The following is a 15,624-nucleotide window of genomic DNA, read 5'->3' on the forward strand; positions in this document are numbered from 1 at the left end:
GCCCGCCCGCGGCGTGTGAGGGCGGCGCTCCGGCCTGCGAAGGGAGGGACGGGACGGGAGCGAGCGGCACGGCCTCCTCGCAGACACACAGACACACACACACACACACAGACACACACACACACACACACACACACACCCCCTCTGCTCACACACACAGCCTCTCCTTGCACACGCACGCGGCCTGTCCTCGCACACCGCCCGCCCTCACACACACGCACTGACCGCCTGTGCACACCTGTGGCACACACACACACACTCACACTGACCGCCTGTGCACACCTGTGGCACACACTGACTGCCTGTACACACACACGACACCCCTACCCTCACACAATCCTCCTCACGCAGCTCTCTGGGCCTCACACAGGCTCTGCTCTCCTCATGCCCTGACATGGCATGGGCAGCCCTACACACGCTGTGGAGACTGTCCTCAGGCACACACTGACACACACACACACAGTGGAGACTGTCCTCAGGTACACACTCACACACACACACACACACACACAGAGTGGAGACTGTCCTCAGGCACACACTGACACACACACACACAGTGGAGACTGTCCTCAGGTACACACTCACACACACACACACACACACACACACACACAGAGTGGAGACTGTCCTCAGGCACACACTGACACACACACACACAGTGGAGACTGTCCTCAGGTACACACTCACACACACACACACACACACTGACACACACACTGTGGAGACTGTCCTCAGGCACACACACACATACACACACACATACACAGAGTGGAGACTGTCCTCAGGCACACACTGACACACACACAGTGGAGACTGTCCTCAGGTACACACTGACACACACACCACCTGTGCTCACACATGTGTGCCTGTCCTCACAGTCTGTGTCATGTGCTGGTATTCACACACAGCCTCCATCGTGTACAGGCACCACTGGTGATTTTGGACAGCCCTCACGCTGCCTTGTCCACACACACACACACACACACACACACAACCTTCCTCACACACACCCAGCCACCACAGGCCATGCACACCCAGGGCAGGAACAGGGTCCCTGCATGGACACAGCCCTCCTGGTGCACACCCCTCCTGCCTGCTCACACCTACACCCATGTGCTTCCCACACACATCCCTCCAGCCCTATACACCTCTCCTGCTCACCCTCCCCACTCCTGCACTGTCCCACTGGTGTCCCCTCCGTGCCTGTGTCCCCACTGCCACGCTGGGGCTTTCCCCCCTCCTCAGGGGTCAGCCTGAGAGGTGAAATGATGGCTTTAGCTTTCCCTTGCCCACTGAGCTGTGGGTGTCACTGCTCCCAGGCACACCAGGGCTGCACCTGTACACAGGTACATCCCTTCTTCTACAGCCCTGCCCAGCTCCTGTCCAGGTGTCTCCTCAGCAGCCCTGCAGTGGTTACACAGTTGTGGAACAGCTGTCAGCTCCAGATCACTCTGCAAAACTTGCACATTGCCACTGCCACTTCCTCTACTACAGGAACTGGCTGATGCCAAAAAACACCCCAAGAAACCACCATTCTGTGGTGCGTAACACCTTTACAGCAGGTCCCCAGCAGGAGCTGACAAAGTGCAGCAGTGAAGGCGACAGACCATCCCCCAGGGACTTCTCCATGCACGTGGCCAAGGCTGGATGGTGGTGCTCAGTGAAAAGCTGCCCCTCTGATGGCCAGCAAAGCAGACCTGGGGCACTGATCACCTCTCAGGCAAGGCAGGATGAGTACCTTTGGCTCCAGCACAGAGCTGGAGAGTCACCTGGTGTTACTCAAACCAGGACCTCTCCACACAGTCACACAATTGAGGATGGCCAAAAAATATCTGTCATGAAACTCTTTGCTGGAGTATGTGATCAACAGTGCAAACAGTCAAACCCTTTACTGGGTATGGGCTGGGCAGAGCTGCTGCCTGCACTCTAAACACGCTTCTCACAAAGTACTGAAGCACCTACATAAGACTGCCCAAAATACATACATTTTTCAGAAAGAACAGGGCTCTTGTTAAAATTTGCTTTGTGTGTTAGGGAAACAACCCTAATCACCAAATTTCTGACAGTCCTCACATGCCAGGAGGGCGCAGGGCTCTGCTTTTATGTTCCCACTGTGCACGAGGAGCACGGCAGAGTGAGGAAAAGACTTCTGGGGGTGAAAGTCGGTCAGCCAGGAAAGGTCAGTGCGCCGGGGAGCAGGGCTGTGATATTTCCTCCTTCCGAGGCACCGGGGGAGTGCCTGCCGGCACCGGCGCCGGGCACACCGCAGGACACGAGGGCTTGGCCACTCTGCCGAGCTCAAAATAATCCAGCAGGACACAGAAAAATTATCCAGAGCAAATATTTACAAATGGCGTCCCAGCGCACTCGGTAGCTGCACATGGAGAAGCGGACGGTCACACGGCCTTGGTTACTTTTTCCAAATGCTAAATCGTGGTTTAAAGCATAGCGAGAAAAACGTGTTGGATCTTCCCTGCTGTTCCTCTTCCAGGTTAAGCAGCAGCTGTGGTCAGGGCCAGGGTGTTGTGCAGTGGGAGGGAGGTGAGCTGGAGCTGCCACACTCAGCCTGGGAAGGAGAGAGCTCCTGCAATGCCCCATCTGCCACCACCAAACCCCGCTCCCATGGGTGCCACCGACTCCCACCATGCAAACCCAGACCTCCCAGAGGGCTTTTGGTGCGTCCTGGCAGGCAGAACTTGCATTTGACACCTCTCCCATGGTACTGAAGGTCTGAGCACATGGTACCCAGAGCTGCAAAAGAAAGATGCCAGTGCTTTGAGAGCCTAGGCTGCCTGGCAGAAATTCATCTGTCCCAGTGCATGTGAATGAGGGAGGCTCTCCAGGCCCATTGCATGCAACCTGCTACACTCTGACCCGAAGTCATTCTTGTTCCACCCAGCCCTCATTTCCTTCTCCTCTCTTCCCAGCAACAGCAGAGTGTGCCAAGGGCCCTTGGCTTGGTGCTCTCCCTGCTGATGTGGGGCTGGTCCTCTGCTTCCCCCAGCAGCACATGAGCCTTCCCACCACCCCAGCCTCTCCACTCACACCCATATTCACTTGCTGAGACAGATTCCTCCATGGGCTCTAAAAGGTGATGTTCAGGATGTGCATCTTTCATAGGACCAGGCCATCAGTGCAAGTTTACAGCTGAACCTGTGCAGAAAATACCCAGCCAGAACACAGCCTTCACGTGTTTGTCTCCCCCCACCCCCCCATTTCACCACCAGGCATTTCACCACCCCCTCCGTGGCTTTAGGTGCTGTCTCTGCCCTCCAGAGTACTGATCTTGCCCTCTCCTGAGCTACCCCCATTCCTCCTGCCTGGAATGATCCAATGCCTGCTCTGTGCCACCATGTGTGGGCTTTGTGTCCCCTCTTCCAGCAAAGGGCTTGGGCCATAAATGCATCTGCACCTGGCTGAGCATCTGAGCTATCCACAGAGACCTGTGTCCCTGCAGAGCAGCCTGGCTTGCTCTGAGGGGCTCCCTTCACCCCAGCTCTTGGCTCCACCAGCTGCCACCCCTCCATCCCTCACCCATGGGTCAGGACAGTGTAGGGACACAGGCTGCTCCAGCACAGCATTCCCATTTCTGCCTCCACCATCCTGGATCCTAAGGACCGTGGCAATAGGCCCATTTCTCACAATTTCTTCTTCACCTCTCTTCCTCAAAACAACAGCTTAGCTCTCCTCTTTCCTTTCTCTCTTCACCTTCTGACTCCCCAGCACCAAGCCCAGGTTCCTGGAATCCCACACATCCCTGTCCATCCCACAGTCCTCCCAGGAGCACACACAGCTTCAGGCTCCCCTTGGTACCCCAACACCACCGTGTCCATCCAATGCAGCCCCCAGATGAGAAACAAGCACCAGCCTGGTCCTTCCCTGCTGTGCAGAGGTGAGGACTGAGTGCTGGAGAGGGCTGTCATGTCCAGGAGAGCTGCAGGAGGTGTGAGCAGATCCTTCTGGGAGAGGAGGCAGCTGGGAGAGCAGCAGGGCTGCAAAAACTACGGGAGGGCTCGGTGCTGGGAAGGACGTGCCAATCCACTAGCTCTGCCCTGGAAGTGGCAGCTGGATAAATAACACAAGAGAACCCCCAGGGCAGAAAGCCATGCTCTTGTTTCCTCCTGCAAACAAGTGCCCCGGGCATGCCAGAGCAGCCCCTGCTGAGAGACGACTCAGGGGATGGGTGTGTGCTTTCATGTCCAGTTTTATTAGTGTTGCATTAGTACCATAAAATAGTTGACGAGGTCGAGCACGTTGCAGTTTGTTCCAAAAAAAAGGCTATTTACATTTAATCTGTCTTCATAAAAAACAACCCTAGAACCCAAACAATACAACAATGAAACAGATGGACAGCTCGGGAATCTACACAGTGGTAACGTCCCCTCTCACGCCGAACAAGCCTGGTGGCACGCAGCCCCGGGATTCAGGCGCTTCCCATGGCTGGGGCACGTCCACAGCCAGGCAGGCCACGCTCCAGCCACTGCCCAGCCAGGGCTGCAGCCAGCAGCTGGCTGGATGTGGCCCCAGAACAGTGGCCCTCTTCCTAAAGGAAACCAGCAACCTGCTGCTTCGCAAGTTGGCACGTCCCCTTCTGCCCCAGTCTGTCCCAAAGCACCAGAGTGATCCTTCCTGCAGGAGCCAGCCCTGCCAGGAACATCTCCCATGAGAATACCATTGAAGAGGCTCCAGGAAACCTCCAGGAGATGCTGCTGCTCATTTCTGGCCTTCTCCTGTCAGGTTAAGCCCAGAGAGAGTGCTACATTAAAATGCCACCACTCAAATATCTGCTGAGATCAAGGGGACAGACCCATCCAACCTAACTTCCAGAAGGCTCCAGGGTCCCAAGCCCTTTACAGCAGCATGGCCCCACTGTCCTAATCCCAGTTTCCCAAACCCTTAGCACACCAAGCAGCAGAAAAAGACCACTGGTTCTGCTGCCTCTTGACATGATTTCCCTCTTAACTTTGGAGATTCCAGGGGCAATATCCTCTGTCCTGGCTCTCCAGTGCTCCTGCCAGCACACGCGGCTGGTGAGAAGCATGACGTTGCTGCAATCACAGGTTAAGCACAGGGCAGTGTGGTTCCTGGCTGAGTGTGATGGTGGAAAGCAAACAAGCACATCTCCTCAGCCCCAGAAACCTTCCAGCCACCTACCCCTGCCCTCTCTGCAGGATAAAGCCACAAGCTTTATCTCCTGTTCTAACTAAAGTGGCAACACACAGCCAAAGAGACCACGGGTCTCCCCGAAGTCATGTGTAATTCAGGAGGGCTCTGCAGTCACCGCTGCCACGGGAAGTGACAATTGGGCTGGATGGGAACTGCAGCACGGAGCTGGAACAGCCACACAAGATGTCCCTGACACCGAGAAGAGCCAGCCCTGGCTGAGCACTGGCAGGGCTGGAGCCCAGCCTTTGTCTCCAGGAAACTCAAGCCAGAGGAGCAGGAAGCGCTCAGGGTGCAACACGATGCCACAAACCCCTTCCATCTTTCATCTGCTCTCCGGAGCTGCTAAACTAGGTCAGCTCAGCACGGAGCCAGCCCCTCCCAGAGCTCACCCTGAGCCAGAGCCAGCCGGGGGCCTGGCCCACAGCAGCCAGAACAGAAACCAGAGCTCCGAGAAGCCACAGCCAGAGGGGCAGGAGACACCGGCCCTGAGGGGGCTGGGGTGGGCTCTGGGACACAGAAAAAGGGACACACCAGGGGACACCACCTTCAAAGCACCTCCTGGCTAGAGAACCACTCAGGTGCTGCCCAGCCCAGGCCCTGCCTTTGCTGTCAGGCCACACAGCTCCAAAGCAAGCATGAGGGAGATAGCCCCCCTGAGTTTCTTCATTTGAAATGTACCTTCCCTGCCCAAACTCTCCAGAGCTGAACACAGAGCTCTCTGCTCTGAGCCATCCTTCTGCACTCACTGACACGGCCACGACCACCCAACCCCACAGGCTGGCACAGCTCTGCAGGCACGGGCCCTCTGCTGCCCCAGAAACTTCTCCTCATCCCACAGTGGTGATCCTTCAGGTCAGTGGAGCTCACTCCCAGAAAGAAGCTTCCCCAGAAACTGTGGGGAAGCTGGGAAACCTGAGATCAGTGACTCATTCATGGGACCAGATCTAAAGCTCCTTCCCAAAGCAGTCTGAGCCATGTGCTTTGACACTCTTTTTTCTTAGAGACAGAAAACTGTTTCCACTCCAGACAGGGACAGAAACAGCTGCACAAAGTGGCTCCACAGGAGAAACAACAGAGGCACAACAACCTGATCAGAGCTGTGCCACCAAATTTGCATGCCAGCCCTTGCCTCCAGGGCCAGGAAACACCACAGCCACCCCTGGGCGCACAGCTGCCCACAGGCAGGCCCAGCCTGCCATGCTGGACTCCCTTTGGGATAACAAGGCTGAGGAGTCAGGATGTTTTCTTGCATGGAAGACACAGTTCAGAGCAACAACAGCTTTCCACACAGGGGAAATCAAGCCCTCAGGTGCACAGAGAGGCTCCCGATGAATTTGCTCGTATAAAGTCAGAACAAAACACAAACCAACATGAAATGCAACGAGCAGAAGTGTTTCTCTCACACATACACACACACACACAGAGTACAGCAGGGCAACACACATTTGATAGGCAGGACTCTGGAAACCCTGTCCTAGCTACCAGATTTCTTCTTTACAGTAGGTTGAAATACAAAGAGGAGCACAGTGATGGTTCTCCCCTCACCCCCCAGTAAACAAAGTTATTGCAGTCAGTCAGTCAGTCCAACCCACCTCTGCAGCAGCACCACCAGAGCTGCCCAGGCTGCACACAGCTGGAACCCAGCCCAATCACCCTTGTCACACCAGTGTGAGATTCGAGGGAGAAATCACACACTGACTAATCTCCTTTTACAAAGCTTTTTTTTGATGCAACAGCCTCGATAAAGATGTGATGTGCTTATACACCCTCTCCCACGCTGCCGCTGCTAGGCAACGCTGTACAGCCCCAGAGCATCAGCTCAGGTCACCCAAAAACATCAGCTGAGGGACACAACAACATCCCCCTACAGCCCAGCTTCTGCCACAGCCAGGAGCCAGCCCACAGCAGGCAGGAGGAACACAGTATTGCAGCTAGACAATGTGTCCTACCCAGCAGCGTGCCACCAGGCTGGGGACAGTGTCCTCCTCCCTGCTGATTTGGCCACCTCCCCTGGCCATGGAGGGTGCCCTTGTGCTGGGAAAGGTTCCACAACATCAGCTGGTGAAGCAGCCCAAGCTGTGACAGGCACAAGATGCAGCTCTCACCTCAGAAGCTCCCTGCCAGCAGCACACCACCAGTACCTGCCCTGGGAGCCAGCTGGTCCCCAGGCAGAGCAGGACCTGCTGTGCAGAGCAAAACAGGCTCCCCACGCCTTTGGAAACCCAAGGGTAAGGGTTCAGGGAGAAAAGAAAAAAAAAGAAAAGAGTTGAAAAGCATCACTGCCCTCAGAAAAGTGCCTTCTGGAAATGCTCACAGAGCCTGGCTTACCCACAAGGGGGGACCCAAAAGGGCCCATCAGAAATTTCAGTCCCTTAGCCTGAAATGCCAGAGATGTCTGTTCTTCCACACTGCAACAACACCCTGCTCCCCATACCCCAGCCAGCACCTGACAGAGCAGCCTGTGCCACCCCAGGTGTGCAGTGTGACACATGGGCAGGAAGGCAGCTGGACACACAGAATGCCTGCCTAGCTCCCAGTCCAGCCACTACAGTGATGCATCACTCCACAGACAACGGCTCATCTTCCTGGGTTTGTGGGGTTTTTTTGGCAAATTAATATTTTTCCTGTTATTTTTTGTTTTTATTTTATTTTTTTTAGAAAGCATTAAAAAAAAATCTGCAGCTGTTGAAAAAAATCCTTTCCCTTTCGAGGCTGGACGAGGTTTTATTGACAGGTAAATAATCGGTGTGAGTATGTAATAGCAGCGACCCCACTGACGTGGTGCCCCTCAGCAGCACAGCCAGCTGGGGAACACAGAGACTGGCCAGGTTTGGTCATTGTCACAGACCTGGGACACGGGAGTTTCCTTATACTTAGTGATTCCCTAATTCCTATTCCTGCCCAACCCTCCTCAGGCATCGCTTCAGCACCAACACCTGCCTCTCCCTATGGCAGGCTTCATGCTCTGAAGGGGATCTCCTCTCCAGACCTCCCTAACTCTGCAAGTGGCTTTGTTTTCCACACCAGACAGCTGAACTCCCTCCAGACTCGCTGATCTCTCATCCTTTGGCAGCAGGAAGAAAGACTGGCCATCCTTTTCTCCTAGAAATACAGAGTGGGAGCCAAACTCATGGAACACACACGAACTTCTGCAAATCTGTTTGAGCTGATCCACGGCTCCCCCAGCCCACTCACACCAATGAGGTCTCAGGTTAATAAGCAGTGCAGTTACTCAGCTATCTGCTTGTAAGTGGTAGGTGTTCTTGGGCAGGTTGCCTGCTCCTGCCAACTGCCCCACAACTTCACGTTGTCAGCACATCTATATTTAAGACTGGTTTGTTGGTTGGTTGGTTTGTTTTTTTGCCTTTGTTTAAAGGGGTTTCCTTCCTTTGTAGTAAACTTAAGAGTTAATAGAAAAAAGTAATTCCAAAGTAATCCAAGCACATCTGTAATTAATTCTGCAGGAGAGGGCAGAGCGACGCGAGTCAGAGTTGGCACGCAGTTCCTGGCTCCTGGTGTGCAGTCCTCGGGATGGGCAGAAGGTCCCTGCGCCGAGCACAGCTAGAAGTTGGATTTGGAGTGTCCAAATATGCAGATGGGAAAGTGCTTGACATGAGAGGACCACTGTGCTGCCAGCTGAAAGAACTTGACATCGTTCCACTCCACGCCGTCGATCAGGACTGCAGGGGAGGGTGAAAGGAGAGCAGAGTTAGGAAATGCTGAGGGGAAGTGGGCAGCCTGAGGCAGCTCTGCCAGAACTCCCCTGCAGTCGGCAGAGGGAGCCTGGCCACGCTCAGCTGCTCTGCCCCACTCAGCTGCACTCACAGGGAGAAAGGAGCACACCAGGTTTGGGGAGAAGAGCTCAGGTTGTTGTTCCAGCATCACTCACTGACACCAGAGCTCCCCACACTGCTGATTGCAGTGTCACCTGATCCTGCTTCTCAGATTTCCTCAGCACACCTCATCATCTTTTTTGGGCAAATGCGCTCTTACAGAGACGGACATCAGTCTCTCCTCACTGGCACTCTCACCAGGACACCCAGGTGTCCCAGAGAGGTGACACATGTCCTGTGAGCGCCCCTCATGCCTGCCAGGGACCAGGCCAGAATGAAGGAGGTGACCCAAGCAGGTATCTCTGTTGGGGATGACTAACTGAACAGGCTACAGGGGTATTTTTGCTCCTGGATGCCCAGCTCCACTGACAGACACTCCAGGTCTGTCTACAAGATGCATATATGGCTGTGGCATGAGCATGTGCCAGTGTCCTGCCTGGAGGGGCAGCCACAATGTCACCACCTGCCACCAACAACACTTGCACCAGATGTGCAAGAGAAGCAGGGGATGACAGAGAGGGGAATGGAGCCCTGTCCAACCCTTGTCCACATGCAGAGCACTGACTCAGAGCCAGCTAAAGGAGGATTTTCCCACATCCCAGACCTGTTAAAGCCTTCCCCATGCTGGGCACACCGAAGCCCATTCCCCAGAAATATCCCCACCACGCTGGCTCAGGGCACAGGGCAGGCCACCAGCCCAGCCCTTTGCCTGGAGGACAATCCCAGCATGTGAGCCTTGCCCCAGCACCCAGAGGGATGCACTCACCACGCAGCATGTTCTGCTGATGTTTGGCTGTGCAAATCAGCCTGCTGATTCCTTCAATACACTGGCTCTTTGACTCAACCTCCTTGTCCTTTGTTTTCTTGGGCAAAAACATCACTGGAAGAAAAGCAAACCGGCACAAGGTCAATCTGTGCCACTCACAGGAGCTGCACTGATTCTTGTTTGAGCTTTTGCATTTAAACATTCCTGTCTGACAATTCTTACTCCCAAGGTCCTCCCTTTTTGGCAGGAGTCTGTCAGTGCTGAGCACCATCACTGATGCACATGAGCATCTTATTCCTAAATGTCTCTTTGTGAAGCCTTCCCAGCTCATAATCTTGATCCCAAAGGGCATGAGCTGGGCCCTCTGTTGGGACACCATACAGGGAAAACATTTGCATCTGCAGTGCCAGGCCTGCTGCACTGCTCAACACAGCCTGGAGAGCAGGAGGGATTACAAAATGGGGGCAGCTGGTGGGGAGGGAAGTCATAAGGAGAACTGAAAAAGGGTCCAGCTCCCCAAAAACTGTCCAAATGCACGAGCAAAGATGTACAAACTGATTTCACAAAAGCTGGTGCTGTTGAACACCTCTGCTGCAGGCTGGGCCACCCCAGGGTAGAACGTTTGGAGTGTCTCAGGACTGTCCCAGCTGCAGGACACTCCCAAAGGGGACCACCAGGGCTGGCAGCTCAGCACCACAGCTGTGCTGGCCTGGCACTGACCTGGCTGCAGGGCTGTGCACCGATGTCCTGCAGCCCAGGAGGCCCTGGCAGCCTTCCCTCAGAGTCCACCAGGAGTGACTCCCAGGCCCACAGGCAGAGGAGGTTGTGAAGGACAACTACTGGCAGGCAAACTATAAATGCAGAACTGCCTTGTGCTTCCTTGAAAATAATTTGTTGCAGAGCTGTTTTCAATTTCTAAAATGTTTCACATTACCAAGGCCAGGAGCAAACACAAAATCGCTGACAACATTCAAAATGCCATTTTGTTAGTTTGGTTTGAGAAAATGAAGCCACAAGTTTAAGATCAGGAGAGCATTTATCTTCTACTTCCTTTTGACCCACAAAGCATTCTGTGCAAAAGCATAAGAATTATAAAATCATGGAATTACTGAGGTTGGAAAAGATCTCCAGGGTCATTGAATTGAACTGCTAATCTAACACTGCCAACTGCATCCCTAAACCACGTCCCCAAGTGCCACATGTATACATCTTTTAAATACCTCCAAGCATGGGGGGATGGTGGGCAGCCCCTTTTGGGGCTTCACAACCCTTTTGGTGAAGAAATTTTTCCTAATAGCTAATCTAAATCTCCCCTGGCAAACCTTGAGGCTACTTCCTCATGCCCTGTCTCTCATTACCTGGGACAAGAGACTGACTGCCACCTTGCTCCAATCTCCTTTCAGGTAGAGAGTGATAAGGTCACCCTGAGCCTCCTTTTCTGTGGGCTGAACACCCCCAGTTCAGCTGCTCCTCCCAGGACTTTGCTCCAGGTTCTGAATGCCCTCACTGGCTCTTGTGGGGTGGGTGCAGGAGGAGAAAGGGAGGCCCCACACTCCACTTCAGGGGTACTCCTGTTTTGTCACCTCACAGGGATCTGAGATACTTTCTGTGCTTTTGTTTCCCCTTACATGCCTCTTTCATTCTCTGTGGCTCTTTGGAGCTAAAGGCTCATAGGATGGGGATACCATCCCAGACAGTAAAGTTATCCCAAGTTTCCAGCACACTGCCAGAAAGGAGGGGCTCATTTACCCTCACTGGTGCTGGGGCACGAGCTGCCTCTTATCTAATCCAATATCCCAACACAGCACCAGCAGGCTCCCAAGGAACACAGGGAAACTGTCCAGGCATGTCCTTGCTCCGTCCCCACCTTTGCCCTTTTGGGCTATACCATCTTTTAACTTCAGCCACCAGGGTGAACACATCCCCTTTTCACCTCACGCAGAGCAACCACCCTTCCAAACCCTGTCACTTCACACAGCCACTCCTCAGCAACTGATTTGGATTTTGGGGGTAAAAATAGGACTGAGGTGCTGCAATCCAGCACTGACAAGTCAGGCAGCCCTGGAGCAGCAGCACAGGGACAGAAGGATGTTGAGTTTGTGACGTCCCCAGGACGAGGGGAGAGATGAGGAATCTGACTCCATGTTCTCAGAAGGCTGATATTATAATATATAATATTATATATATAATATATAATATATAATATATAATATATAATATATAATATATAATATTATATAATATATAATATATCATATCCTATTGTATTATATATAATATTATACTATACTATACTAAAACTATTCTAAAGCAAGAGAAGGATACAGACAGAAGGCTTAACAAGAATGTATAATAAAAACTCGTGACTGACTCCTCAGAGTCTGACACAGCTGATGGTGATTGGTCATTAAGTAAAAACAATTCACAGGAAACCAATTAAACAGGCACCTGTTGGTAAATGATCTCCAGACCACATTCCAAAGCAGCAAACACAGCAGAAGCAATCAGATAATTATTGTTTTCATTCTTTTCTGAAGCTTCTCAGGAGAAGAAATTCTGGGGATTTTTCAGGAAATATGACAGGGACAGAAGGACGCCTCACCTTTCTTGTTCTTCTCCTTTGTCACCACAGTCATGGACATGGTTGGCGTGGTGGCGATCTCGCCGCTGGCGGGGAGCCTGCTGACCTGCAGGGACCGGAAAGTGCATTTCAGTGTGTTTTTGGTGGTGGAGGGGTCCTTCTTCTCTGGGTCTCTCTTCCTGTCCACGGGTGGAGCTGCAATCCAGTAATCCACCTGCAGGCCCATCAGCTCAGCACCGAGGCCCTGGCTGGGAAACAAGAGGAGGTGGTAATTCCTGCGTGCCTCTCAGCAGGGCTCTGTCAGAGTGGCTGCATTGCTGGTCAGAGGATAAACTGCTGGCTCTTTGGGCAGTCAGGCAGTGACATTTCATAGTGAGACTCTGCAAGTACAGAAGCCCAAGAAGACACCCCTGAGAGATGCAGCTGGGTCCCACTGCACAGAACCTCAGTGAGCTGAGACAAGCTGACCTGCTGCAGTCACGAGGGCGAGCAGTGGGAAAAGAAGCACACAAGCACTTCCCCCTGTGACACAGAAGCAAAGGCAGCTCCTGAGGTGGCCCAGATTACTTCACCTTTGAGAGGGAAAAGAGGCTGTAAGCACCTTGCTGCTGCCCCCTGAGCACTGATGAGTGACTCTGTCCAGGCACAGCATTGCCAAAACCAACTCTCAGCTGGGGTGAACAAGCACTTGGCAGGTCCCTCAACATCAGGCACTCAATTCCCAGTCTCTCTGACTTGCTTCTTGCAACTGCCTCTCCCCAAGCCTTGCCACTTGCTGGGGAATTCCACTGCTGGAAAAAAAAACGTTCTGCCAGCCCTGTGATGTCTGCTAAACAACAGCAGATTTCAGGATATGCTCTCTTGTTGACAACTCCTTGCATCATGTGGTAGCAGCTGTGCATCACCAAAACCTGCTGCCAGCCCTTTCCTGAGACAGCAAAGGTAAGATGAGCAGCCTGGGAAGCTCCAGCCCTTTCCTGCCCCTGCCTCTCACTGATAACCCTGAGGGGAGCAGACCTACAAGTGACAGCCTATACTTCTTCCTACACAGTGACAACCAGCGTTGAATAATACACAAGTACTAGACAAAAACCTAAATTTATCTACTAGTCTGTGTCCCCAGTTTGAGAAATGGCAGTTGTTAAGGAAGATAAATCTGTGATCTTGAATGAAATATGCATTCCTCTGCACCACCCATCTAATAAGGAACTCAAGGTAAAACAAGGACACCCCATCCCTACAGTCCTCTCATTTCCTTTTCTTTGCCATTTATTCAGCTAAAAGTCAGACTGCAAAGCAGAGTTCATCTTTGATGACTAAAACCAGGGTTTTGGTTCTCAGGGCAATACTCAGAAGTGAGATTCTTTAAGGATGATGCTTTGATTGAGTTGCAAATCTCCTTTGCATCACATTTCTCAACTCAGTCATAAAGACAAAGCATCCCAATATTCACCAGGCCCAGGCAAGATTTTATGTTCCCTTCCCAGTTAAACACATGGCTCAATCATTCAGTTTTACACCCTCCACCCCCTGTGCTGTCACTTAGAGATCAGGGGAGATGGAACAATGTTGAACCTGCAATTCCTCATTTCTTGATGATTTTGCCACACAGCATGAAACCAAAAAGTACCAGATTCCTAGAGCTGGGGTATCAGGTTCAGATTTATCACATCCATGGCTCACAGCTTTAATATTCCATGCTCTTGGGGTCACCAGTTTCCAAACTACTTCCACCTTTGGAAAACCCACACACAAAGCTCACACACAAGAATTCAGCTCTGCTCCCTGGAGCCTGGCCAGCCCCCAGCTCTCTCTCCCTGCACTGCCAGGCAGCTGCTGCTGGGGCACAGGGGCTCTCCTGCCACCCAAGCACAGGGACACACCAGAAGGGGCCTGGGAACTGGGCCCTGGCACAGGTGAATGGGCACTAACACCTTCCAGGGCTGGGCACCTAAACTGGCACTGTCACATCTCCATTGCCTCCTGTTCAAAGGGAACTCTTCAGCCACTCTAAGAGGTCAGAGGTTAAAGGTCACTGCAGGACACCCTGGAGTGGGATGAAAGGTCCCATTCTGTCCCCAGCAGGCACAGCAGGGGATGGTGCTTAGGCAGAGCACATCAGCCCAGCCTCAGAGCATGCCCTGGCACTTCCACAGCCTGACAACTGGGGATGCTAGAGAGGAGGTCCCTGAACCATCCTTTAGTAGCCATTAATGGATCTGCTGTCTGTGAATCTGTCTGACCCCTCTTTGACCTGCTGATGCTGCTGCCACGGAAGCAGCAGGGGCAGATGTGGTCCCTTCCTCTCTCCCTTTTAACTGAGCTCTTGCAGTGTCACTGTGTGCCCCCAGCTGTTGTGCCACAGCTTCAGAGAACGCCAGAACTGCTGGGGAAGAGACCCCTAGAGGTGACCCAGTCCAATCCCCCTGCCAAGGCAGGGCCACCTGGAGCAGGTGATGCAGGGATGCAGCCAGGTGGCTTTGGGATGTCCCCAGAGAGAGAGAGAGACTCCACAACCTCCCTGGGCACCTGTCCCAGTGCTCTGCCACTCTCTACAAACCCAACCCCTCCTGACTTTGCACACCTCGAGTGGTTTATCATTTTCCTCTCCTCTCCTCAACTGCAGAGTTCAAATGTTTCTAGTTTCCCCTTCTCACAAGACTGCTGCTATGTTCCCTTAGAGGCTCAGGGGAGTTAACAAAATCAAGGGGAACTTCATGAAGTGCCTCTGAGTATCAGAGCTGCACTCAGAGTGTCAGACAGCTACACCAATGTTTTGTGCAGCAACAAAATGAAGAGTCCTGGCCAGGCCAAGTCTTACTGGCAGCTTTCTAAGGGTTTTCTCCCTTCACCCCTAAAATTTTCAGCTAAACCAGAGCTCAGTATTACCTGTAGGAGCAATCCCCTTGCTGTTCAGATGTGCTTTCAGGCACACACGTGAATAGGAGCTGCAGTTCCACCTTACAACTGCCAGCATTACCCTCACAGAGTCACCTTCCACTCACTTGGCCTTTACAAACACAACAATCATGAGGGATTAGTCTGGCACCCACATGTAGTAAGAGTCAGTAATTTTTTTGAATACATCATATCTTCCCAAGAGAATCCTGCTCTTGAGACATGCAGCCTTCCCCCTAAGTGTAAAATCCCCCCTGCCCTCCCCAGCCCCCTGGCAGCCTCAGCAAGGACACAGTCACTCCAGAGGCAAAAGATGTGAAGGAGAAAGGTCACAACTTCCTTTGCTAGGGATGAAGGAAGAACTACTGGTTTTCCTCTGG

At 52.8% G+C, this 15,624-nt stretch overlaps 1 protein-coding gene across 1 annotated transcript in view; it reads right to left on the bottom strand.

The window, feature by feature from the left end:
• Nucleotides 1–4,219: 4,219 nt before the first annotated feature.
• Nucleotides 4,220–15,624, bottom strand: part of PACS2 (phosphofurin acidic cluster sorting protein 2) — a 78,462-nt gene continuing 67,057 nt past the window's right edge. Inside the window, exons 22-24 of the mRNA XM_058808175.1 lie at nucleotides 12,368–12,594; nucleotides 9,766–9,879; nucleotides 4,220–8,846 (exon numbers count right to left, since the gene is read on the bottom strand). Of these exons, the coding sequence (XP_058664158.1) occupies nucleotides 8,728–8,846; nucleotides 9,766–9,879; nucleotides 12,368–12,594 (460 nt within the window). The 3' untranslated portion in view covers nucleotides 4,220–8,727. The remainder of the gene's footprint in view (nucleotides 8,847–9,765; nucleotides 9,880–12,367; nucleotides 12,595–15,624) is intronic.

This window comes from Ammospiza caudacuta, chromosome 7, assembly GCF_027887145.1.
Source record: "Ammospiza caudacuta isolate bAmmCau1 chromosome 7, bAmmCau1.pri, whole genome shotgun sequence".
NCBI lineage: Eukaryota > Metazoa > Chordata > Aves > Passeriformes > Passerellidae > Ammospiza > Ammospiza caudacuta.